Raw genomic sequence first — 25,789 nt, forward strand, 5'->3', positions numbered from 1 at the left:
GTTACTCAAAGCGACCGTTGTTTTTTATAAAAATGACTAAAATTACAGTGAGCAGTGTGACCGCTAACGCTGTCGTTACGGTGTTTAATAAAAGTTATCACAACAATGATGCGTTAAGCTACCTGTGACTGAGCAAATCCACCATACTCTCCCACCGGGGTGTTGTACAGCTGAGCCAACGGACAGAGGAGGCAGGACCGACGGACAGCCGCCGGGACACTAGTCACTGGTCGCTCCGGAGCATCGTCTTGTGGAGCACCAACTAACGTGTAAGCTAACTTCAGAGACACGAAGGCACCATACTTTCCCTTTTTTTTATTTCCAGATATTAAAGTTTCCGTCGACGGTTAACGAACTACTCGACAGAAATTAAGCTAGTTTATTAACATTTTAAACATATGTTTCAATCGTTGTGTTTGGACTACCACCGAGTATTTTAGCTTACTTTACTTACGGTTTTGTTCCAGCCGTTGACTTTTCTGGTGGACATGAACGCGCTTTTTGACCGCTTTCACAACTTCATCCTGCCGTTAGTGCGAGGGGAGGACCGTGTCTGCGCCTGCACCTGTGGAAGGTAAGATACAGTCCAGCTGGACTTAAAGACACAACTATGTCTTCCCAACACGAACCCCGAGTGTTTATCTCATCGACTTTAGCTCAGAATATTAATTTTCGGTGAGATACTCACTGTCCGCGTGTCTAGAGATGTTCAGACCGCGAGCTGCTGCTGCTGCTGCACAGGGATGGAGCACATTTCATCACACCTGTTCCCACTGGTTTGTGTGATTACAGGTGATGTGTTTGGTCGTTTGTTTAACCTTTGACCTGTCAAACGTCAAAGGTCATACAGGCCAGCTGTTGGTGCCTCTGTGCGCACAGATTGTGGCAATATGGAAAACTGTGCTTAGAGATGCAACAGTATATCAACAACACTGTCAGCTTTGTTTATTTATTCATTCATTGTTTTGGGGTTTTTTTTGCCAATATTTGTAAGGCTATGGAATTTTTGGGATCTTGTTAGGAGACTGACACGTGAATAAACTGTTAAGTTACTGAGAATTAAATTGTTAAATTAATTAATTTTTTTTTCTTCGTCTTGATACATGCCTATTTTTGCACTCTTGTATATTTTATATTTTATATTTTGTATATATTGATATTTTTATATATTTTTTTCTGTACAAACGGCTGCTGTGACAAGTTAATTTCCCACAAGTGGGATAAATAAACGTGTCTAAGTCTAAGTCTAAAAAGGTCTTTTTAAAGTCATTCACAGTCTTAGGACTATTTATATTTTCAGGTAACAGGGAAAGGGAAATGTTTTTTGCTAATGTTTTGTAATTGCATCTTCAAAAAGGCACGTCATGACAATATGAATACAGTTTACAGTATTAACATAACTTACTACAAGAAAAAAAAAATAATGAAAGACACAAAAATAAAAACAGGAATTATGATACACAGATATTTATCAACACATAGGGCCTTCTAATTTCACAGCAGTTTACATATTTTTGCACAGAACTTGTTTTGCTAATGTAACTGATCATGAGAATCAATCTGTCTTTCCACTTCTGCTGATCAGTGTCCTGTGGGACACCTTGAGTGACAGGAAAGATTACATGCGTTACATGGGTCAAGAAAATTCTTCTACTTCTTATGCTCATAAACTTCATGGAGAATGTGTCTGGGAAAAAATGCATTATTACGTAAACAAGACAGTTTTCTTAAATTTTGAAAAGTCGGCATTTTGGAAATACATTATTTTCTCCCAACAACCAGAAACAAGTCTTTTTAATAACACCACCATTGTTATACAAATGTGTATTAGTTTACTAGTATTCTTTAACAGGGGCGGGAAGATGTCAGATTGTGGTTTCAGCTTAAAAAAAAGGACATATCCTTATGATCTTTTACTTGTCTGTGTGCAAATCTCCCACAACCGACAACTGCTCTGTCCACTGCAGGCATCAAGTCTATCATGTCGTTCCCTATGATGGGGCTCCATCCACGGTGGACTCCAGAGAAAACTATGTTGAAAGTGACATCAAGACCCAGCAGGAGATGAATGTGATAGTTGGACTGCTCTTGGGCTTCTGCATCATCGTGCTCTTTTGGTGGTTGTATAAGATCTCACACTCACAGCTCAAACACTGGAGGGAAAACCAAATAACTGGTGAGTAAGAAGTCAATCTAAACTGAACTGACATGTGGGGAAAGGTTAGGGGGTTAGGCAGTGACTATACAGTATATATGTTTATATATTTAAGCTATAGCATTCTTGTAAGTAAAAGTTTCCAGCCTGATGTCACAGCAAATCCAGACTTGATAGACATAAAAGGTGAAAGGTCAAACTAGTGAGGTAGAGGTCACTCCAGCTGTTTATAACCTTAACCACCAAAACTTAACTAAAAATGGAAAACAAACTTTAGTATTTACCAAAACCAGGATCATCCTGGGATATACTGGTTATCATTTTTGGTTTTACAAGTGATTTAGAGCACCAAGTAACTCAGCTGGTAGAGTGGGCACCCCATGTTCAAGGGCTATAACCTTGTTGCAGCCACCGCGGGTTCGATTCCACCCTTTGCTGCATGTCATCCCCTCTCTTCCCCTTTCACATTACAAGCTGTCCTCTCTAATAAAGGCAAAACATCCCTAAAAGTAATCAAAAAAAAGAAAAGGTATTACAGGGGATTCTGTCCTGTGGGGAAATTGCAATAAAATTAAGGTTTATGTTGAGGTTTTTTGTGCTATTGTGCTTTTGAAAAACATATTTTATGTGGGGTAAAAGAGGGTGCACAGGATGCAAACACGCCTCTCAAGTCCTTTCATTTCCCTCTCATTCTTCTCTTGTTGTGATAACAGCTTTGAGTAATTAAATCAACCACTTGCTCACACTTCATCCACCAAACAGCAAACATACTATAAATGTACACTCAAGCCTCAAACACAGACCCGGCTTCACATGTAGAATTGTAACTACATCCATCTATTTCTTTTTCATGCAATTAAAACTATATATTTTTTTCTTTAATCATGAAATCCCCCCTCCTTACAAGTTTTTTCACTACCTCCATATTTCATTCCACTTAATTCATGTTGCATATCCCTCCACTTTGCACACACAAACACAAATTTAAGATCTGTCCACCAGCCCAGTTTCCCTGTCTTTCTTTCCAGATGTAGGTTTCTGGTCATTGATTCCCAAATTCAGTAACACAAAGGAGTTCTTCAGGTGGTTACATCCAAATCACACCGAGGACTGCGGGGTGAACATGCTGCACAGAGAGCAAGATGTGTGCCATGATGCTAAAGACACATGAAGATTAAAAAAATGATTAAATTCAGCATATACTGTGTTCGTGTGCTGTTTCCTTTTAAATAACCTAATTGAGTCCAAATGCAACTTTTTTTTTTTTTTTTTTTTTGCTATTTTGTGCTTTTATTGTGTACTTAAATGTTTAGGATTTAGGAGGATATATTGGCAAAACATGGATATAATATAATTAATATGTCTTCTCTAGTGTATCGTCACATAAAAAAACAAGGATCAGTGTGTATTCATTACCTTAGAATGAGTCATTAATACTTACATAGGGAGTGGGTTCTTTGCACACTGTTGTTTCTACAGTAGCCGAAAACGGAAAAACCTAACCCTGGCTCTAAATAGGGCCATTCATGTTTTCACACCAGTACTGTAATTAGCTGCCATTACACAAAGAGCAGGTTATTGAGATCTGGCAAGCTTACATCTTCTTAACTCCACACCCTGATTTTTTTTTTTATTATAAAATGTGTAGTCTTAGCCAACGCTGACTCAATTAACATCCCTTGAGGCAGTTTATCAGATTACTTGCCGCTCACTCTGGAGCCACAAAAGACCTGTAAACAGACGTTGAGGTTTAAAATTGGTGGAGTTCCCATTGAAGCACTAAAACCTAAAGATCATTTTCCAGTGAGGTGACCTTGTTGAACTGTTGTGTGCACACTGCAGGTAACACTTGTGACAGGCTCACCTGGGGACTTGATGTCAGAGATGCTCATAGCACCTCTAGTTCACACCACTATACGATTTCTCATTTAAGGAGAATACGTCCTTTTGCTTTTCAGTGCAGTTGGGTTAAGTTCTATTTCATCATAAAAAACCTTCACTCACTGAAATTACCAGCTTGGATATATGTGAACCTGTACATAAAGGCACGCTATTATGTCGGTAATAATTTATCACAGAGCATATTCCCTCCAAGGACAGCTTCATGTCCTTGACTTTGCTTTGGTGAAGAAGCTTCCTGAAGCCCTCAGCCATTAATGTGAAATATTGAGATCCCATGTGGATCCACTAAAGGACGGGATCGCTGTGTCATCCAATCCTAACCCCTCCTCTCTGCTTGTGCCTCTGATGTATATTGTTGCTATACCACGTCTGTCTTAAAAACCATTTATATATATATATATAAATATATATATATTAATATATATATATATATATATATATATATATATTAATGTTTGGTAATGTAAGTCCAAGGTCCGATCTGTCTAAATTTTGTAAGGGTTTTGCAAGGTCTGACTAATAGGTATCATGCTAGTGACTGTTTAAAATGAAGCTTTCTTAAAAAAAACTTGTGAAAAAAAATGTGTATGTCTTAAATTCTAATCCAAACCACAGGCCATGTAATATAATATAGCAACTGTACCCCAAAAAACATCAGAACTTCTCCTGTGTATAAAAACACAGATCCATTTAATCATTTTGACAGACACTCCACTGTGTACAACACTTATATACTGTTCTTACAGACACACACAGTCTGTTTTCATGTAAAGTACACTTTTACAGTGTATACATTATATATTAGAATCAAAGAGTCTCAGGCATTAGTTGTGTTATGTAAAGTTAATCAATTATCTCCCCCAACCTGCTGAACTCATCTCTGTCTTTTCACAGACAGTCCCACAGACTTAAAGACAAATAGACAGACTAGTTAAAGGGGTAGGACACTAATCTTTCTAATCCAGCTGCCCCGTGGAACAAATCTACAACTCAAACTGGAGTTCCGTCTTTTGGAGGAGTCGATCCAGTTTTGTCTTCCCTCTCCACCTTGCCCTCACTGTCCATGGAGGCAGCAGGCTGCTCTAAACTCGCCGCTGTCGTCGCAGCTTCTGCCTTGACAGCATCTTCACAGTCCCGTTCAGCTGGGGTGGCACTTTTGCCTTCTGCTGATTGGTTGATGTGTGAAGGAGGTGGTATACTTTCACCCTCTTGTTTTTCATTCATCTCGAGAACTGGAGCGATCACCTCCTGAGCCTCAGGTGCCTCACTGAGGGGCAAAGTGAAGCCCATTTTGCCTCCGCTGGCTGTTGCTCCAGCTGGGGGAGGTGTAAGGGTCTGAGCCTCTTCGTCTCCATGCAGCCAGTCCATCTTCTGAAGGTGCTGCTTGACAGCATCGTCAACTCGAGCATCAATCATAGCCTCTGTCAGGACGCCGTCCTCAGAGGAATATGCTGCCGCCTGCAAGAGAACATGATTTAACATAAGTGTCCTATACATCCATTCATGAAAATCGAAACGCAAAGGATTGTGAAATTAAGATTTAAAAAGCAGTTTTTGCCAAGGATTAAAACTATGGATTCATCATAGCCCCTTTTACACTGCCTGTTCAAGGCAATAATATTGCGCCATTGCCGTCTCGCCGTGATGTTAAAAGGTATGATCGTTTCATGGGGGGACAGAGTTGTCTTGCCTTAAACAGGGTCTGTATTTAGGACAGCAGTAGAATGAGATCACAGGTGGCACAGGTGTGACGTTTTGCTAACAGCAGCAGTAAATACCCACAAATTGGTAAAACAATGAGATTCGGGTGCTCCTTAACTCCCAAACAGAGGACAAGATCAGCCACCATCTCACAGAGAAGGTAAATGATTGTTATTGACATGTTTTTGCCATTGTTTTGGTTTTAAAAGCTTTGTTGACGCATATGTTGTATGTCACACAGTGGGCAAACGCTGTTGTGTTAAACATCATGCCTCGTTTGGTTCCATAATGCCATCATGCTATCTAAAATCACACCATGATGAGTAGTATGATCCCACCGTCGTTTGGTTCAAATGAGACACAAAGAAGGGGCTTCGCAGTGGCCCTACAGGGCCACGTCTGTGTAAAACAGGCTGATGACTACAGGAACCTACCTGCCAGGCCACACCCAGCTTAGAGATCTCTCTTCCTGACATGCCCTCTGTCCGCTTCGCTATCTCCGAGCACTTTTGACCATAGTCAAACTGGGCCAGCTTCATCCTCCTGCACAAAGACACACACACACACACACACACACACACACAGATAGATAAGAGAGCGTCAAAATAAAAGATTTTTCAAAGCTTAGTTAGAGTGGAAGAAAATTCCTTTCTGGCTTTCTGATTTTATTTATTTTTTAACTGTTATGTGTTTTTTTTAACTGCTGAATACATGAATTTCCTTGCGGGGATCAAAGTATCCTCTATCTATCTATTTATCTATCTATCCATCTATCTATCTGACCTCTGTGTAATTAATACCTCGTAGCATGGGACCTGCTCCACATGCCCAGCAGGTTGCCTCTTGGCCTCAAAAGGGTCTGACTCTAATCCTCACCCTGACAAAGCTGTCAATCACTCTATCAAATATTAAACAGCTGCTTAAAATCTACATGTGAGTGTTGGACATGGTGGACTGGGCCCAATGATGAGTTTCAGTATACATCCTAAGTGTGCAGCTTGGTGGTTTGGGCCCTGTTTGAACAGTTGTGTTGCTGCCGGGGATTGTACTCACTGCCTCCCTCCTGTGGCGGGCTCCAGCACATATCTGTCAAAGTACAACCGCACCAGCCTCTCCCTCTCCTCAGGACCCGGCAGAGCAAAGTTCACTATTTCATCTATACGATCGTTGATGGCCCAGTCAAACTGCTCTGGTTGGTTACTGGCCAACACCAGCATGAACCTGCAGGAAAAAACACAGACAAGGAGCAGCTTAGAGATGTGCCTAGAAGCAGTCAAGCTCATATCGGCAGGGCAAACTGAAAAGTACGACGCATGCACAGAATATAAATCATTTTTTACTTGCTGCTCTGCTCCCCGGTGCGATACAAGAACGCATTCAAAGTGGCTCTGAGGTCTTCACTGATCTTCTCCTACAAAAAAAAAAAAAAAAAAAAAAAAAGTGCAAAGATTGCACATTATGTACATAAAGATAAGTCAGGGAACATCTTGTCACAAAAACATCAAGTGTTTCTGGGAAATTAAATACATGCAGACTTACAGTGGATCTCTTGCGAAGGAATGCGTCAGCTTCATCAACGAAAAGCAAAAGTCTGTAAAAGGATAAAAAGTACAAGATAACCTTTATCTGTTCATACTATATCTGGACTGACGTAAGTTTGATACTGATGTCTCAAAAATCAAACATTACAAGACTGGATAATAAGTACAATATAGTATGAAGTACTCACTTTACTCACTTTATCTTCAAGGACTCAAACCAAAGTAAATACTGAGCCTAAATCTAATCTAAGAACTTATTACCTGGTTTTAAAGAAGGTCCACTAAACTTTTTAAAAACTTTTTCCACTAAATTTAGCAGGGGGGTTTCTCGTGGTACGCATGATACTATTGTTCTGTTCTAATGATGAAGTGCTCCAAAGCAATTATAATAAATAATAATAATAATAATAATAAATAATAATAAGCCACATTAATGTAATCATACCCTGAAATCTCATATCCTCAGCACCTTTTTGTACAATAATATGAAGTAGCCTACCCACGCCGACTCGTGCCAGCCCAGTCAAACACTTTGTGCATGGCCGTCACACCATCACGTCCCATGGGTGCCACGTCACCACCAGTCATAATTGCGTAGTCCATCCCAGAATGCATTGCCAGCTTCTACTCGATTAAAAAAAAAAAAAAAGCCCCACAGTTTGACAAAGCATCATTTGTATGTGGATGTTCACATCCGTCATCATTCAGCACATTTACCTTAGCAAAGAGAGTTTTGCCCGTGCCTGGAGGGCCGTACATGAGGATGTTCCTGTACAGGCCGTTGTTCTGCCTTGTGTTCCTTGTTGCTATGGCGATGTCACGCACACGCTCTTCCAGTGAAGGCTATGATATTGAAAAAAACGTATTTATATTAGGTGGTTACAAAACTGTAAAAATGCATGTCAGTTACATCCTTTGATGTCCACTTACACTGAGTACAACTCCCTCGAGGGCGTCCTGAGGTTTGCTCTTCAGCCGTTTGACTGTCTAACATTTAACAGAAAAAGTACAATTAGCTATTTTTTGATCTGTCGTGAACAAAATAAGCAAAGGAGCAATTGTTAGGTAGCTACCTTGACTGGATGCTTGATTGCCTCTCCCACGGTGAATCGGGACGTTTCCCGTACCAGTGACGGCTTCCCGAGTCTGGCCTCGATGTAACGTCCCGCTACTGCTGTTGCATTTCGAGCTGAGTAAACTCCCACAGCTAGAAGAGTAAGTCCTGCCACCTGGTGAGGCGATGCAACAGTCACAACATTCAAATACTCAAGTCAAACAACTCAATATAAACCTAATTTATCTATCTGCCCAAATCAACTGTCCAACATTTACATGGAAATCTATGCTCTGTTGGAGGTCATCAATGGCATAACCCCAAAAACACACCAAATTCAAAAAAAGCAGATCTAACTGCAGTAATTCCATGTTTCTGCACCCAGCAGGCGTGGGCGTGTGTTACATGATTGGCTGAAGGTATCCTCTGACTATGACTTGGTGCCTAACCTTAAACTAAAACTAAACGCAGCTCGCTGAGCTTGAAGCAGCCATGGCAGCTTTCCCCAGGCCTCCGCACGATACTAACTAACACAAACACCTGTAATAAAAAGATTGTTCTGTTGGGACTTCTATTTAACAGCAGAATGAAGAAAGCACCTCTTTCTTTAACCCTGTGAAACCTGATTAAAATTGGCTTAATTTCTTGGGAGGAGGACAGTGAGCCAATTAACAAGAAATTACCCCAAATTAGCAAGAAATAAGGTTCACATTTACAAGAAAATTGCCTGAAAATGAGCAAAACAGCATCAGTCTTTATAAAATGAAGCCACCTTTATGATTAGACAGTCCTCAGTCAGTGTGAACCAGAAGCACCTGAATATCTTTAAATACTTTATTTTTTTTGTACTTTTACACCTTAGTAACCACTGTTTTGTAGAAGAGAAATTTAGGGAACTAGTTAAGTTGCTCAGTCTGTGTCTCCGTCAGTAAAATTACGTGGAAAATTCAGCTCTTATTATGAATTAAGGTAACTATCCAATGACTGTGGATGAAAAGAGCAGCCTCACCGTGGCCGTGACTTTGTCCCAGTCTGACACAAAGGCCCTGAACCCTTCTCCAAACACAGCACCTGCAGTCCTGAAAGCAAATGCACATCAACTGTCAGCATGCCCTCTGGGTGTTTACAAGATTCAACAGTTGATTAAGCAGCTACTTAATATGCAAAAGTGACCACCTGTGAGATAAGATAAGATCGAGCATCATATATCCTGAGGGTAAACTGCTGTTAGATACTGGTATTTGTTGTAATACTTTCGTTACACCTTAAGTTTCAATTAGTTACATAACAAAATACACTTTCTCATCACCATACAGACTGTAGTGTAAAATCTTGAATGAGTCAGGGTGTCTTACTTTATGGACTCCAGGACAGTCTGTCTGTGTTCTGCGGCCTTCAGGCGGATTTGCTCACGGATTATATCGGCGTTCTCTCGCTCCACGCGGGCTCGTGCTTTAGACTCGGCCTCTATGCGCAAGAGCTCATTCTTGTGCCTCAGCTCCATCTCATGCTCTATCGTTGCTATAAAAGCCGCAAAAAACAACAAGTTTGTGAACCACCACTCGTCATCTTCAAATGCTTCGAAAGCTCCTGTCATCAGCGTTTCATACCTTTCCTCATGGCCTCCTGTTTCTGCACAGACTCCTCCTGTTTGCGAAGGTTCTCCTCGTTCAGGGCTTGCTGTTGAAAAAAAGAAAAACATGTTGGCACTGTGTCTCTTTCTTGAGTATTTTATTCTACATTTGTAGGAGATGGCCTCACCTGTTGCCTTAGTTGGTCCTCATATCGCTGTCTGGCCAGCTTATCTTGATACTGAGCTCTCTGCAACAGAAAACAATCAACTGTAACCACACAACTCAAACTGCTCTACCTCACCACCGCAGCATACTTCTAGTTTTTTTTCTGTTCTCACCGCTTGATGCTGCTTGGTCTCCTCATTAACAGTTTTCCTCCTCTCCTCTCCCTGGATTCGGATCTGGTCGCCTTTGAGCTGCTCAACTGCTGCTTCATACTCCTGTTAGAAAAAGATGCCAAAATGCTAGTAACACACTGGTGAACTTTTTTAATGTGCACTGTAACCGCACAATTGACGAGGTGAACATAAAATCAACTAAGCTGATCCCACACTGGGGAAATTCACCTGTTACAACAACCCAAGAGTCAAAAGCGAAGGAAAAAGGTAAATAAAAACAGCTGTGTTATAGAAATGTACTATCAAAGCCCAAAAAAACATACAGAAGTATAATCATCCACATGTAAAAAAAATCAAGTCTTTATTTAAATTTGTTTCCTGCTAGATGCAAAATAAAGATAAAGTGCTATCAGATTTGTCAGTTGACCCAGAAAATAAAGTGTTATATTTACTTAACATGCTCTTTCTTTTCCCCATTTTCTCCAGTGTTTAACTTTCACACTGTGAACTGCAGCAACAAAAGAAACTATTTAAGAGCTGGACTCTGACGGTCGAACTGCAGCAGTATCCACACTCAGTGTAGCGCTACTTCATCCCTCAGCATGTTTATCCATTCAGTAAATTACATGATTAGTGGTTACTGCTTTTCTCTGGAGTCCTGCAGCAGATGAAGGACTGTACCTTAATTTTGCTCTGGTGCTCCATATGAGCGGTCTGCTCCTGCATTCGGGCCAATTCCAGAGCTTCTTTGGCGTGTCCTGAGAGGAGAGACGCAACAAGACAGACGTGTGAGGAATTTCTCACTTTAATACAATACCCGGAAAAATACTGATACTTTCAATTAACACTGGAAAACATCCACATTGAGATCATATCATTTGAAAGCTACTAAAAGATAACTAATTAACTCATTTTAGTGATCAAGCCATCTCTTCTGTAGTGACATTAACATCATATCATGCATACCCTTGTCATGATGGACCACCAGCAGATGGAGACATAAAATATAATTATTTTCAGTGTATGTAATATTCATTAATTGTGCAAAATAAGAAATTTACTTCATTTTGGGTTGATGTTTTCCCCATGTTCACACTGACAATAAATAAAACATATATATATTGGTTTGTGATATCGTTGACCATTTCTGATATTTTATTTTAATGCCGATATTGATCACGTGCCGATATTATCCCGCATCAATAACACAAGGCTATAGCACGACAACAACCAGTTTTCTTTACTTAGTTAGTAGCAGAGGACAGCAGAATTACTGTAGTAAACACTAACAGTAAGAAAAGCGAGAAAGCGCAGCTGTTACTAGTGTATCGACAGTGCGGAAAATGAATACTGAAAGCGTTTCAGATATTCAGCATTGATATGTATCGGTAAATCGATATTTTTGACGACACGTCAGTGACAGGCGTGATGGCTTCAAACATTGAGATTTACAGAGTTCACATGTTGGTCTGCCTCTGAATCCTGACATGTGTGTCAATATTCTCTCTTTCTACCTCACCTTGCTTTGGCAGATATGAAAAATGTTCAACTTATGAACACAAAACAAAACAGACACACTCAGTGAACCCACTGCACGCGCGTGAAACAAGTTTAATTTGCGTGTTGCAAGCCAGATTGCAAGGGAATGACCTTTGAACCCTGTCTAGTAGTTTGAATGAAGGTGAGAGCAGTAGAGTGCTGCTCTCATAAGCAAACACTTATTTCACAAACAACAGACTGAATACCCATTTGCGGATGCTGTCTGTGAGCGCGGGCCACATTATGTGAGCTGCAGCATCACTGAAGCGACCACCTCTATGAGCCCCAGAGGAGCTGCATGCTGGAGCATCGTGACTGTCTGCTATCTGCAATAATGCTGTTACAACCAGGAGAAACCTCCACGGAGCTGGCGGGCTCCGCAGAACACTTACGGGACTTGTCGAGCTCCTTGGCCGCCTGAGCAGCTCGCTCCAGCCCGGTGGGATCGAAGTTGCTCCATTTGTCCTTGGGTTTATCTCCGCCGCCGCTGGAGCCTCCGGCCGGCGGCGGAGGAGGTGGAGGTTGAACCGGGAGACCAGGAGGCACTTCAGGCTGCCCCTTGTTCAGGCCGAACAGCCACGACATTTTGACAGGAGGAAATAAAGCACAGTTTAGCCGGTTGTGTGAGGGCGAGAGGCTGCGAGCTGCTGCGGACTGTCAGAGCACTTCCTCCACACGCGTGTCATGCTGCAACCTACTGCGCAGCTGCAGCACAGATTACATGTCTCTCTGAACAACAGCAACGACCATTGGCTGCTTATATGTATTTCTTCTTGTCATTGGCTGTTTCCATAACTGACTTCAACAGAGGTCATTCGTGTAGTCCCACCTAGAATTGATACGGTGGCCGCAGAGGGTCAAAATGCGTACATTTTCTAAGCGAGGGCATGGTTTTTTGCAGGTTGCATCAGGCTGTTTTTGTAAGTCATAGGTCATTGACACCTGTGTGATGTGTGTTTTGTATCTCAAGGTCAAGCGAGGAGGATTCAGATATAAATGTGGGACTGGTTCTACATGGGCGGATTAGGAGCCAAAGGGCTCCTGGGTACAGAAATTCAAAAGGCACCACCACCTCTCTGACATATGGGCACAAAGCTTTTGTGGTGCTTTCGCCTCTTTGATGTTGTTTTGCATCTCCTTTTTTTAATTAGTATTATCAGGGTCTGAATACATGCCAAGCGCAAAATGAAGGTAGATTTTCTCTGTGGAAAATAACACTTGGAGGGTTATCTGCCACACTGGCTGGAAAATGTACCAAAATAGTGACACAATAAAAATGAAAATTTTAAAAATGTTCTGGCCTCTTGCTTGAGTTTGTTTTCAATATAATATCATAATACATATGGAAACAAAAAGGTGACGCAAATGTGCAATATATTATTTTGACCGGTAAAAAATATGCTTGGCTAATAGTTTTTTCATCTACCAGCCACCTCAGCCAGTGATTCAATGGGTTAATTTCAGACAATGGGTGTTATGCATCTTTTTGTGATTCTGTGGCGCTATGCGATGATGAAGTGTGATTATTGGGTGTCACCTTGAGGTATTTTGTCTTTTTTGTAGTTGTTTTGTGTCTCTTTACAGTTTTTTGCATCTCATCGTGGTTATTTTAAGTCTCTTCATGGTCGCTATGTATTAATTTGAATGACATTTTGCATATGAAGGCCAGGGAGGGTCCCCAACACTTTGGACCCTTGGGCCTGTGCAGAGTAGTTCAGAGCAGTGACTGATACATACTTCTGAAATACTACTGGCTGAGTTAATAAAAATGTGACCTCCTGCTCTCTTTTATTTTGATGCTGTGCACAGTCCCGTCACAGTTATAACAAAAGAACATTTGTCGGCAGCCAACTTGACTAGAATAAAATATCTAAAAAATCACATTCTTACCGTGTTTAAACAGAATCAAGACAGGGACAAAATCATATATCAAAACATTTAATGAACTTAGAGGACAACCTCACCACATCAAATGGTAAAATATATATTTACACAGAGTGAAAAAGTCATCACAGGAAAAAACTTTAGGTCACTCTTCTCCCCAACCTCCAAAAAAACATCACAATCAGCATCAATTCATAACTTAACAAAAGGTTTAATATGCAAACACAAGGAGGTTTGTGGAGACTGATAATCACATCCTCTATCGTGATACTGGAGGTAATCGGGACGGCTGTAGTGGAGTATTTTGCAGGAAAACACTGTAGCCGGAAAAGTCTGGCACACATGATCGAAATGTTGGGCTGAAATCAGTGAGTGGAGCAGAAGCAGGGCCGTCTGCGGACAAACAGCTGCTATGCGGCTTAATGTCAGGTCCCATCTTGGATTATGATTATGTCCTTGTAAAGACATAAGTGCATAATTTCAAAAATATTATTCAATCTTCTCAAAACTTGAAATGGGAAATCTGGAAACAATTTACAGAAATATTTCGGAGTTGCCAATAGCAGGACAAGGCATGTACATTTGTCAAATCTGTCTTTAATGGAGGCACTCATTTTGGACAACATAATAGAGAAGCAGAGTTAGTAGAGAAACTCTCCTTCAAGGCCAGGGATCAAGCTACCGCAACAGTATCATCTGCCCTGCTGGAGTGTCCTCGAGCAAGAGATGGCATCCCATTCTTCAGGGACATTGCTCTGTCGGTCACTCTGTTTAAAATCTACCCAACAAGGAGAATTTACACCAGTGTCGCGCTCACCCCTGTGAGACTCCATGTCGACTTGTGTGTACATGCTGCAGGCAAAAAGATGTCGGTGAGGCAGTGCATCGTGTCATGTTGTCCTCTCTGAAAAGACATCAGTCGACACTTTATCACAAATTAAAAATACTTAGATGAAGCAAAAACTGGAAAGCAGGGAGGTGAGTGTGTGCCTGACTGTTTCACCGACATCTCCACAATCCAAGACCACCGTTATTTAAACCACATGACAACTGGAAATCTGTAACCGCAGCGAGTCCTTCACTGTAGCACAACAACGCGGGAGAAGACACCAGAAGGCTCTTTGCCGTCGCCCAGCGCTGCGCAGAAACCTTCCTGTTGCCGAGCCCTCGCCAGCTTTGCAAGTGAGAGGAATGACCGAGGCTCTGTGACGGCCAGATCGCTGATCACACGTCGATTGAGCTGAACGCTGGACTGCGTGGAGGAAGAGAGGAGATGTGTTACGCACAGAGGGAGTGAGAAAACAGCATACGGAGAACCGGTGAAACACTGAAACATTCAGCAAAACTAACCTTGGTGAGGTTGTGCATAAGGACGGGATACTTCATGCCGTGCTCTCTTGATGCTGCTGCAATGCGTGTGATCCAGAGCTGAGGAAATAAAAGAGAAGAAGAAATACATTAAGTATTGATTGCCTTGCTCAGTTAAATATGAAATTATTCTTTGCAAGACGTCAGCATGACCATAGTGTAAACAATGAGCACACCCATCTGCAACAGGGATCGAAAGAGCAGCTAAACTTTAAAAAGTGTAGCACGGACTGGAGCCAGGCCTTTTTAATGCAAACAAAATGACTCGTCGAAATCTTGACACACTCTGATGACCAAATGCTTGTTCAATTTCGATATCTTTTTGACTATTTTGTCGCAAAAGCCCATGAAAGAAGGCAAGATTGATTAAATTAGTACCTCTTTTTATTTTTCAGTGCTGCAAAGTAAATGACTGTGAGTGATCCATCAGCTGTCTTAAGATGCTTTTGTTGTTTTTGCTTCATTTTTTACATTTTCTTTCTTGTAGTCTGAAAACATGTAGGCTGGACTCTGGTCCTGACTCATTTTGATTTTATGGTGTCTTGTAAGCCCGTGAGGGCTGGGCATAACTGTCTGCATGAACCAATAATAAAAAATGCATTTATTTATTCATTCATGTGAAAAATAAAGTGAACCGATGTGTACTTGACATCACTTTCCACAGGCTCTAGTCTTAATGTGAGCAGGACCGGTGAGCAGTTCAGCCTAACAGTATTTTCTCTCTTTTTGGCCCCCTTAATTTGGCAGATTTGAAGGTAGGGCTGAGCAATATATCCCTGTAAATTATGATATGAGACTAGATATCATCTTAGATTTTGATTGCAATATGTGTTGCCTTTTTCCGGGTTTTAAAGGCTACATTACAGTTATGCAATGTTCTGAAATTACCACTTCATCATTATATCAACATCAGTGATGATTATTTATCAAAAATCTTGCTGTGTAAATATTTTGTGAAAGCACCAATAGTTGACCCTACAACATCTTCACAATATTTATACTGAGGTATTTGGTCAAAGAGGTGAAAATATCCAGTATTTCTTTTCTTTTTTTAACTTTATTGCCATTAACGGCAATAAACAAGCAATTAACATTGCAGAACAAAGTCTCTGAGTGTGTTTTACCTGACATAAATGCACATGTGGATAAAGATTCATCATACATTAGTACAGCTACCCCTACGCATAGCCTTCTATGTACATAAACAGACACATCCAACCTTACACAGACATTACTCACATGTATACATACATACATACATATTACACATATGCAAACATATAAGTACATACACATATATATCCATATGCATGAGTCCCCAACGAATTTACCAGCAAAATCATAAAAATAAAAAAGGTTTCTAATCAAGGTAATCAATAACTGATGCCCATCAAAACAGGTAGTTTTAGTTGTAGCTGAGCTGTCATGCGCTTCATCATGTAAACTTTGACTTTTTGCAAACATTAAGCAGTCATGGGAGGGTTCAGCTTCTTCCAATTAATAGTAATTACTTTCCTTGAAGACAATAAAACATAACATGCATAATATGAAAAATATGCAGTATATAGCAGTCTTTTGTGGTAAACCAGTGACCGGGCATACATCCTGTAAAACTATCCAGTATTTCACAAGAAAAAAAATAAACATATTATGCAAGTAAAATGGAGTTCCCTTTAATCATCTTGTGACCCTTTAAGTTATCTTGGGACATTAGCCTCTTGCACATAATCTACAAACTATTATTGGTCTTTGATGCATTTTAGCTGTATTACTGTGTCTTCAATGTATGCATACCCATGACTCCTTGTAAAGCAGTATTAATACTGAGTAAACTGAATTTCAGCAAAGTGCAGCGAAGTACAACTGCTGCACACTGACTGTCTGCAACAACTTCACATGAAGACCCCCATCATCCCCAGAGAGACTGGATCTTTAGGTGGGGCACACCTGTCCTTGTGCACTGAAAAGGGTAGCATGGATTACACAGCAAACAGAAGCTATTTTTTTGGATATCACAGATTAAATCTCAGACTGTGTGTAGCAGCCATGTGTCTGTTGTTGCTGTGTTTGAGTATTAAATGTCTCACCGTCCTCATGTTTCGCTTCTTGAGCCTCCTGCCTGCGGTGGCGTAGACGAAAGCTCTCCTGACCGCCTTCACGGCCAGTCTGTAGCAGCGGTTCTTCCTGCCTCTGAAGTGCTGTGAGACAAACCGACAGGAAGCACGACTCACACAAAATCACCACCATTATCCTGCTGATATTAGATTAAAATGAGGAGGCATCTGTCTAACCGGATCTAACTGCGTGCGTCATCTTTACACAGCAGAAAAACAGCAAGTGGCGCACTGATTCAACAGTTTGAACAACATTTCAGATTTAACCATCAAGCAGACTAAAACATCAAGACATGTTAACAGCATGGACCCCCTCGTCCAGGAATTAGTCGTGGCCTTACCCGTGCATGTTTGAGAACTTCTTGAACTTTCCAGTATCTGTCGGGTCCACGACTTCTGATCCAACAAGACAACGTCAGAAACACCATGTCTGCTCTTCAGGTGAACTGCCTCACCGCCGTCTCCTTTGTAACACGATAAAAAGACTATGTAAGTGACCTTAGCTCAGCGTCTCCAGTAAAGAGACGGTGTGATGTGAGTTCACTTCCACACGCTGTGCTACGACTGACAGAAGAGCGCTGGGTTCGCTCGATTTAACAACCCGGACATCTGGTGTCTGCTGTGCCCTCTGCTCCACCAGGCTTTGCTGCCAAAAAAAAAAGAGTCCTCATCGTTACTAAAAGAAAGAAATTCTTTTAAAACTATAAATTAATATGGGCAAGTTTGGGGCAACTTTTTGTTTTCAGTTTTCACTAATGATTTACCTTTAATTTTGAATCATGCCACCACTGAAATGTATGCAGATGATTCTACAGTTTATACACATCTCCACAAACATCTGCAGAGCTACGCAACAATCTCGAATAAAGAATTAAAGTTAAGTGAAGACTGGTTTCAGGGCAATAAATTGGTTATTAAGACAGAAAGGACTAAATGTATGGTTCATGGCTCGACATGTTTGTTAAAAGTCACACCTACATTTCACGTAGCTATAGGAGGTAGAGATATCGAACAGGTGACAAAAGTAAAGTTATTGGGGATTGCCGTTGATGGTAAAACGTCCTGGAACAGCCACGTGTTCAAATGGTGACAGAAGTGGGTTAAAGCATGGCTGCTGTAAAGCACTGCAGGAAGTTCATCCCTTACTTTATGTTATAGCCTACTTTATTTTCTTATCTATTTAAGAGATAAATCATTATGTAGAGCTACTGTGTGTATTACATGGTCTGTGAGTTTATGTTGATTGCTGTGTTATGTGTTTAGTCCAGGCATAGGCAACCTGAGGCTCTAGAGCCACATGCGGCTCTTTAGCCCCTCTCCAGTGGCTCCTGTGTCTCTGACTAAAATCATATGGAAATGAATTGTGATTAAGATTTTCATTCATTCATTTTTCAATTGCAAAAATATGTAGCCTGTACACAGAACATGAAAATGTATTTCAATAACTAAAATATGCATCATATTTCTGTGGCCTTGGTGCCTTTTCTGCAAAATTTTGCCAAATTTCAAAAATGGCGGGCGGCCCTGGATCAAAAAGGCCTGACTAGCTATGGACTTTAAATCCAAGATAGGAGAAGTCTCAGAGTAAAATGGAGAAGTTATTAGTGCATAGAGATAATAATAACAGTGCATGGATAGATCTTTGAATTTTTACCGCCAACACTGCAAAGTTAATGTGACAAAAAAATAAATAGTGGTAAAACATACTGATGAACCCACTAATAATATTGATAGGCTAGTTTGACTATATGTGTTGTGTTACCTGCGGCTCCAGACAGATTTTTTTTTGTTGTTGTTTTGGGCCAGAAATGGCTCTTTTGATAGTAAAGGTTGCCGACCCCTGGTTTAGTCAAACTGAGTATGAATGTTATATTACGTGTATTTAGGTAATCCAGTTAATGAAATATTTTTAAAGAAAATAATGGCGACCCCATGAAGAGTAGTCACTGTTTAAAACAGACGCTGATGGGGATCTTGACAAACAAACAAGTCAAATATACCATAAAAATCACGCCCCTCTTTGATGTGGCTCTAACGCCGGGAGGCGCCGGTCAGCTAAACACGCGCTCCCGGCGGAGCTGTGACGCAGCCTCGGTGGATGCTGGGATCGCACGCGCTGGAGGTCAGAGAAACTCCAAAATGTCGGCTGCTAGTCTCACGTCCTTGAGCCGCTGTGGTTTTTTGGCTTTCCGCTCCCCCGCAGGACTGGTGGTATGTTGAAAATCATTACAATAATTAATCCGGTTGAATCGGCCGTTATTGTCCGTGACAGTCTCTGTCACCGCTTCGCTCAGAGTTCCGTTATAACACAGTTACAACGTCCCTGTTGACAGCGGAGGGCTCCGTCTATTCTCTGAAGTCAATGTTACGCAGCTCAGCTCAGCTCGCCCTCGCTGCGTCTTATACCGACACTAACTTTTCAAACGAGTTCATCCTGAGCCGGTTAAGTGTGTCATTAGCGTCAAACATTAGCGATTAAAATCCGTATTAACATCTAACGTGGCAGAAAAAGACATGTAAACATCGCTGAGCTAATTATAGCAGCGTTAGTTAATGATATTAGGGAGTTTGTAGCTACACATAATCAGCCAGGTATATTTTATTTAGACTGTCAAACCAAACAGACAGATTAAGAGATGGATTTATTTTTAACAACCTTCAGCAAATCCCATCACTGCAGTGTTTGACATGATAACGAGTGATGTCTGTTATTAATGTATCTTCTGATTTGGATTGAAGTTTTTTTTTTTTTTTGTTTAACTCGCAAAATAAATGAACAGAAATAGAAATAATTAACTAGAAATTTAAAAATAGAAACTAAAGATTCACTTATATTTAGAGAAATGTGGATTATTCAGTAAAGCATGTACCTGCTGCTTCTGGTCCTTTTTAAGTAAAACTAAATGCTTAACTTTGGACTTTATAGAAAAAGCTGTTCATCTATGTAGTGTACTGGGGATTATAAGCTCAGCGTCTTCATGTTATCATCTAACCACACAGACGCGCCTCTGGTGTCCTAATTGTCTAATGAAAACAGCAGAGTGCCAAAATAATCATGTAATTCCTGTCCTTGTCCCCGCTGTCAGGCGGTGCGGTACGCCCAGACAGCAGCAGCTCCAGCACCTGAGCCCAGGATAAAGAAGTTTCAGGTGTACAGATGGGACCCAGACACTCCAGGAGACAAACCCCGTATGCAGACCTACGAAATCGACCTCAACACGTAGGTGTTACAGATCTTCCCGCTGCAACTAGTACTGCATGTGCATTGATCATTTGTCATTCATTAGCAGCTTAAATACACAAAAAAACAATGTTATATCCTGCTATCAAGTAATTATGTGAGTGTATTTGACTTCTTGGAGTGTATTTGTGCGTTTATTTATTTATTGGCCATTCATGAAACAAAAAAGGGAGGCTGAATTTGAAATAAATTCCAGTCCTTGACTCCTGCTGACTATGAGTCGAATGCCACTGAAAGCTTACTGGCATATTTTTAGATTCTGTTATTATTACTGTGAAGTCTTATTTATTCTAATATTACATTTTGTGTAACTACAATTCACTTTAACACACTCTGCTAATGCACTTTGTATTGTATCCACAGGAGCATTGTATTGTGTGGGACATCATTGTGCTGGTCAAGGGGGCAAGACTCAAGCATTTTGCTCTTTTTGCATTGTTAATATGATAAGATGCAACAATAAAGTGAATCTGAAGTTGACACTGGCGTGCAGTCAGAAACTGTGCCCCTTCTTAATGCATTTATTAGTAAAAGGAAACGTGAAGAGGGCTGCAAATCTCTGCTTATCTCTTATAATGCATACTGGAGATATGGCCCTGTTTAATGGCACACGTTATAGCTAATCACGTTTACTTGCACTGCTGGAGGCTTACGGCTCAGTGAAGCTCAAAGCAATACTCACGCACATATAAACAGAGGGCATTATTAACAAACTAAGAACAGCCTTCAGGTAGATTACACCCAGGCAGATTATGCCAGCCTGGCACATTTCCAATCCTCTTCCCTCATCTGTTCTCTAATCAGCTTCGGAAAACTCAATTCACTTCTGTCAGCATAATGTCGCAGACAAGAGTCCAAAACTCAAACTTTCTTGTTGGACCGTTTAGCAATGTCCTCTTTTATACTTTCATGTCTTGACATTGTCTACTCACCGTCTTGTTTTGTCCTTTTTCATGTAGTTGTGGCCCAATGGTTCTTGATGCTCTGATCAAGATCAAAAATGAGATGGACTCCACTTTAACCTTCCGCCGCTCCTGCAGAGAGGGTCAGTAACACGGAGGTTTCACAAAAGCATCAGCCTTCAGATAATAAAACCATCATTAAATGTGACAGAAAATAGCTCTGTGATATCAGTAGTAGTGGATGTAGTACAGGGTTCCTGCGTATAATAGATATAAATATAAAAGTCTGAAAAGGCATTTAATAAATTAAATACAAAATAAGGCCTTAATTGGTATTAAAGTGGCTTACAACAATCGTTCGAAAGTCTTAAAAATGCTCAGACACGGGGAGTGGGATTTTATGAATCTTTTTTTCTGGTGTTGCGATATAAAAACTCAAAACAATTTGTCACATCTGTTATTAGAAATATTATTATTTCATAATTCTTAAAAAAGTCTTTTTAAAATCGTCATGATGGGAATCCAACATGCACATCGAACACATAGAAATGTCAGATATTCCCACTAATGTTGTTAAACTAAAGAGGAACCTTTATGTTAATGTCATATGTTAATTGTCTTCCATGTGTTCCTCTCTTAAAAGAGTTGATTTTTGTATGTAGGAAAAAACATTGAGGCAAAATAAAATGTCATAAAAAGTCTGAAATCCACCTCACCTGAGGCCGTAGGAGCCCTGCAGTGGTCCGTTAGTAGTTCACAGGTGTCTGTTATGCGTGCAGGTGACTGCAGCTGCACTTTAGCCGTTACTGGCTGCTGTTTTGGTTTGACGCTCTGAAAAACGAGTTCCTGTCTCTGCTCGTGCTCGGATCATATATGCATATTTTGTCACCAAGCATCCGGCGTGTCCCTGTTACAGCCAATACGTTTCGTCAGTTATTTAAACAAATGCGGCCCAAAAAATATCATCCGAGCACAGTCGACAACTGTTTGCTTCCGTCAATCAACGTCACCTGTGGTAACTGCATACAACAGCCGCTGCAATGACGCCCCCTGGTGGCTGGGCGGTGTATTGCACTTAAGCACAAATTTAATATAGCTCCAACAATTCAGTTGTGATGGTGCAGGCTGTATTAACACAAAGGTCATATAGCTGATTGCTCTTAAAAGTTTAAGAAAACTCCAGGTTTGTTTACTGCAGTATATCAACATTTTTACTTTATATTTATTTTCTTTACACATGATTTTATGGACAGTCAGCCATGAAAAACAATAACTCATGTCCAGCATTGTGGTAGAAAAAGCATTTTGTCTTCAGATTGTCTAGAAATTAAGTTTAAAGCATTTATTATTTTTCTTTGAATGCAGGTATTTGTGGATCCTGTGCAATGAACATTAACGGAGGAAACACACTTGCCTGTCTCAACAAGATTGAAACCAACCTCAGCAAGCCAACTAAGATTTACCCTCTGCCGCACATGTATGTGGTGAAGGACCTGGTACCTGTGAGTATTATCTCTGAGTCATGTTGTCTAGTCATGATTTGACCAAATTCAGCTACTTATTTCACATTTTAGATGTGTTTTGCAAAGGTTGTTTGTTTGTTTTTATGCTATTATGACCCTTGACTGAGGAATTTATATTTTCTCAGGACATGAGCAACTTCTATGCCCAGTACAAGTCTATTGAGCCCTACCTGAAGAAGAAGGATGAGTCAAAGGAAGGAAAGGAGCAGTACCTGCAGACTGTCGAGGACAGACAGAAACTGGTACACTGCGGTTTTTATTTTGGCAAAAACCCTGAAGCTTTCCAGTGCTCACATGGAAAATAAACACCTTCCCTTGCTTTTGTTGTTGTGTAGGACGGGCTGTATGAATGTATCCTGTGTGCCTGCTGCAGTACGAGCTGCCCCAGTTACTGGTGGAACGGAGACAAATACCTCGGGCCTGCTGTGCTAATGCAGGTGTGTGTCTGAGCACATGATCATTTAGGAATCACTGATTTTAAAGTCTGTGTAAAGTGATAATTAAAATGTGTTCTGAGTTTGTCACATCACACAAGGATGTGTTATTAAACACCTGACCAAATTTGAATGAACAAAAAAATCGCCAAGTATGTAAAAGAGGGTCTCAAAATCATGAAAAAATGCACAGTTTTCCCTGATCTGAAACGCTGGGGGCGTGTCTGCTGGAGGAGCCCAAAAAATGTTAAAACAGGAAAATGGTGAAAAAAACAGTCAACTGTCAAACTCCACAATTCAGTACTACTGTATATAGTAAAGGGTCTTTGTAACATGATTTCAACAGTCAGTTTCCAACATTTATGATGTGTTTTGAAACAAATCTCTGAATTCACTTCACACGGACTTTAAATTCTGCATCAAAACACACACAGCTGTAGAGTTTCTGGGTTACATCCTTTTGGCTTGCAGGCTTATCGTTGGATGATTGACTCACGAGACGAGTTCACAGAGGAGCGTCTGTCCAAGCTGCAGGATCCTTTCTCGCTCTACCGCTGCCACACTATCATGAACTGCACCAAGACCTGTCCCAAGGTACCCTGTCTGCACCCGTCTGCTCCCACGTGCACACCGCAGCTCATTGTTATGTTTGTCTTCTCACTGCTCATCTGGTCTTCCTTTTAGGGCCTGAACCCGGGGAAGGCGATAGCTGAGATCAAGAAGATGATGGCCACATACAAGGAGAAGAGAGCAGCTGCTGTCTGAAACCTCAGTGTTCCTCTTGTACAACCTTTCCCTCCATGATAAAATTATATATTGATTTAAAAAAATGCTTTTTGAGGTCTGAAGGGCCAGAACACCTGTCAGCTCCACCACCACCACCATCACCACTCCCTACAGACCGCACTCATCTGTAATGGAAATGTGTGTGTGTGTGTGTGTGTGTGTGTGTGTGTGTGGTTGAAGGACTTGGTGTTAAATAAACGCACATGTACAGTATGAATGCACGAGAGAGTGTGTGTGTCTGAGTCTTGCATGTACCATAGCAGACGTATTTATCTTCAACGCTACTGTGTGCACGGTCGTGCACTTGGGAGACGTGATGCTGCATTTTAAAGTAAACAGGAACAGTTTCTTGTTAACATTTTTAGCTTATTTGCTTCAAAGACATACAGTGTTTATGTTCCCTCAGATCTTCCAACATACCAATAACAGTCTTTGTTTTCGTGGAAAATAAATAGTTGCATTGCCCGCTGCTGTTCTCATTGGTTATTATTTGAAGTCATTAATGTTGCTCAGATCACACGCCAGCTCGTCTCCTCTGGGTGTCACTATTGTTCAGAGCTGGAGCTGTATGAGCGTGAGAAGACACATCTGCAGTGTCATCAGTGAGTACAGTTGAAATGTTCATGTACAAAGTGTTAAAGTAGTAATAAGGTCCTGAAGTGAAGTGCACAAGAACTGCAAGGTGCGTATGTGAGTGGACACACACACACAGCAAAATCTACTATGCAATGTACTGCAAAGAGAAGCTCATATTGAATATTTGTGGGGATTAAAGAGGTGTTGACTCAAGCATTTCATTGTACATTTTTGAGTTGTAGCATTGTGACCTGCAGTTATAAGCAAACTGCAGATGACATTTATATTTAGCTTATGAAAACTATAAATGACATTTAATCTGATCACATTCATCCTGTGCAAATGTATGAATGTGTCACCAATATGAGTCCAGTTCAAACAGTTTGGTTTTCATTTATGTGAATAACTGCAACTCAGTCAGGCGAGTCACAGATTATTATTTCTACTTGATGACAAGTTTGAGTTTTAGCACTCTAGTTTTGGGGAGATAGTTGTCCATGGTTACTAATATTTTTGGACTGTTTCTAACCACAGGAATAACATGAAGAATTCTGAAAATGGGCGTAGTTCCTGTAATTAAGTTATAATTACCTCGCTAAGTTAAAATGTAGTTTGCCTACTTGAAGAGGTGACAAAAAGCTACATCATAATACATCCATGTCGTTGTACATATATATGTATGTATGTGTATATATATATATGTATATATATATATATATATATATAGCTGCATTAAAAAAAATAAGTAAAACAATGCAACCTAAAGTCAGTTTCATATATGAAGACACAAAAAAATATGAAAATAATTAGGAATGATTGAGAAATAATAACCCATAATTAGGGGTCAACCAATATTGGTTTTTCAAGACCACTACTGATACTTAGTAGTTAATGAGACCATAAACCAATATTTGGAATCGATATGCATTTACAATTAAAAAAAAAAATCTTTCTGTCAATAATAAGAATTGGATGATAACAAACTCCAAAATAAAACTTTGTTTAAATGCATTTGGAAAATGTTTAATCAAAACTGAAACTTTTAACATCATATACAAGAAAGTCCTGGCAACTTCTGTTTTATAAAGTAAAGTGAAAATTTGAATAAAAAATGAATAAATAAAAGTTGCCTTTGGGGTTTTACAAAGTAAAAGTTC

At 40.4% G+C, this 25,789-nt stretch overlaps 4 protein-coding genes across 5 annotated transcripts; 2 read left to right on the plus strand and 2 right to left on the minus strand.

The window, feature by feature from the left end:
• Positions 1–235: 235 nt before the first annotated feature.
• LOC121956455 (transmembrane protein 240-like) lies at positions 236–3,440 on the plus strand. 2 transcript variants are annotated; one of them, XM_042504674.1, is made up of 4 exons: positions 236–269; positions 468–574; positions 1,968–2,176; positions 3,184–3,440. In XM_042504674.1, exons 2-4 carry the CDS (start codon positions 489–491, stop codon positions 3,324–3,326), a joined length of 438 nt encoding a protein of 145 aa, XP_042360608.1. In that variant the 5' UTR covers positions 236–269; positions 468–488; the 3' UTR covers positions 3,327–3,440. The 2 variants fall into 2 exon arrangements, with proteins under 2 accessions (XP_042360608.1, XP_042360618.1); XM_042504684.1 differs by having other exon boundaries at positions 3,190–3,440.
• A 1,283-nt stretch (positions 3,441–4,723) lies between these two features.
• On the minus strand, positions 4,724–12,484 carry atad3 (ATPase family AAA domain containing 3). Its single transcript, XM_042495890.1, has 16 exons — positions 12,197–12,484; positions 10,947–11,023; positions 10,266–10,367; positions 10,115–10,174; positions 9,964–10,033; positions 9,709–9,874; positions 9,363–9,432; positions 8,373–8,528; positions 8,230–8,286; positions 8,017–8,142; positions 7,799–7,923; positions 7,298–7,349; positions 7,099–7,169; positions 6,812–6,979; positions 6,193–6,301; positions 4,724–5,515 (listed from the first exon to the last, which is right to left on the minus strand). The coding sequence occupies exons 1-16, from the start codon at positions 12,387–12,389 to the stop codon at positions 5,048–5,050; spliced, it is 2,070 nt and encodes a 689-aa protein (XP_042351824.1). The 5' UTR covers positions 12,390–12,484; the 3' UTR covers positions 4,724–5,047.
• Positions 12,485–13,726: 1,242 nt separating this feature from the next.
• On the minus strand, positions 13,727–21,406 carry mrpl20 (mitochondrial ribosomal protein L20). The gene is made up of 5 exons (XM_042504722.1): positions 21,344–21,406; positions 17,512–17,634; positions 17,144–17,254; positions 15,039–15,116; positions 13,727–14,940 (listed from the first exon to the last, which is right to left on the minus strand). Exons 2-5 carry the CDS (start codon positions 17,596–17,598, stop codon positions 14,767–14,769), a joined length of 450 nt encoding a protein of 149 aa, XP_042360656.1. The 5' UTR covers positions 17,599–17,634; positions 21,344–21,406; the 3' UTR covers positions 13,727–14,766.
• Positions 19,276–24,521, plus strand: sdhb (succinate dehydrogenase complex, subunit B, iron sulfur (Ip)). Its single transcript, XM_042504709.1, has 8 exons — positions 19,276–19,381; positions 20,257–20,390; positions 21,371–21,456; positions 22,679–22,815; positions 22,962–23,078; positions 23,172–23,273; positions 23,742–23,864; positions 23,955–24,521. The coding sequence occupies exons 1-8, from the start codon at positions 19,310–19,312 to the stop codon at positions 24,033–24,035; spliced, it is 852 nt and encodes a 283-aa protein (XP_042360643.1). The 5' UTR covers positions 19,276–19,309; the 3' UTR covers positions 24,036–24,521.
• The last annotated feature ends 1,268 nt before the right edge of the window (positions 24,522–25,789 follow it).

The sequence above is a fragment of the Plectropomus leopardus genome, chromosome 2 (assembly GCF_008729295.1).
Source record: "Plectropomus leopardus isolate mb chromosome 2, YSFRI_Pleo_2.0, whole genome shotgun sequence".
NCBI classification, from domain to species: domain Eukaryota; kingdom Metazoa; phylum Chordata; class Actinopteri; order Perciformes; family Serranidae; genus Plectropomus; species Plectropomus leopardus.

What these genes read in the sequence shown, in the direction of transcription:
- LOC121956455 (XM_042504674.1), top strand. Translation starts at nt 489, where the DNA reads ATGAACGCGCTTTTTGACCGCTTTCACAACTTCATCCTGCCGTTAGTG. An exon ending in TGCGCCTGCACCTGTGGAAG is followed by an intron (nt 575 to 1,967) that starts GTAAGATACAGT and finishes TGTCCACTGCAG; the next exon opens with GCATCAAGTCTATCATGTCG. An exon ending in GAGGGAAAACCAAATAACTG is followed by an intron (nt 2,177 to 3,183) that starts GTGAGTAAGAAG and finishes CTTTCTTTCCAG; the next exon opens with ATGTAGGTTTCTGGTCATTG.
- mrpl20 (XM_042504722.1), bottom strand. Translation starts at nt 17,598, where the DNA reads ATGGTGTTTCTGACGTTGTCTTGTTGGATCAGAAGTCGTGGACCCGAC. An exon ending in AGAAGCGAAACATGAGGACG is followed by an intron (nt 15,117 to 17,143) that starts GTGAGACATTTA and finishes TTATTTCCTCAG; the next exon opens with CTCTGGATCACACGCATTGC. An exon ending in TTATGCACAACCTCACCAAG is followed by an intron (nt 14,941 to 15,038) that starts GTTAGTTTTGCT and finishes TCCTCCACGCAG; the next exon opens with TCCAGCGTTCAGCTCAATCG.
- atad3 (XM_042495890.1), bottom strand. Translation starts at nt 12,389, where the DNA reads ATGTCGTGGCTGTTCGGCCTGAACAAGGGGCAGCCTGAAGTGCCTCCT. An exon ending in AGCACCAGAGCAAAATTAAG is followed by an intron (nt 10,368 to 10,946) that starts GTACAGTCCTTC and finishes TTTTTCTAACAG; the next exon opens with GAGTATGAAGCAGCAGTTGA. An exon ending in ACTGTCCTGGAGTCCATAAA is followed by an intron (nt 9,433 to 9,708) that starts GTAAGACACCCT and finishes ATTTGCTTTCAG; the next exon opens with GACTGCAGGTGCTGTGTTTG.
- sdhb (XM_042504709.1), top strand. Translation starts at nt 19,310, where the DNA reads ATGTCGGCTGCTAGTCTCACGTCCTTGAGCCGCTGTGGTTTTTTGGCT. An exon ending in GCTCCCCCGCAGGACTGGTG is followed by an intron (nt 19,382 to 20,256) that starts GTATGTTGAAAA and finishes CCCCGCTGTCAG; the next exon opens with GCGGTGCGGTACGCCCAGAC. An exon ending in TCGAGGACAGACAGAAACTG is followed by an intron (nt 23,079 to 23,171) that starts GTACACTGCGGT and finishes GTTGTTGTGTAG; the next exon opens with GACGGGCTGTATGAATGTAT.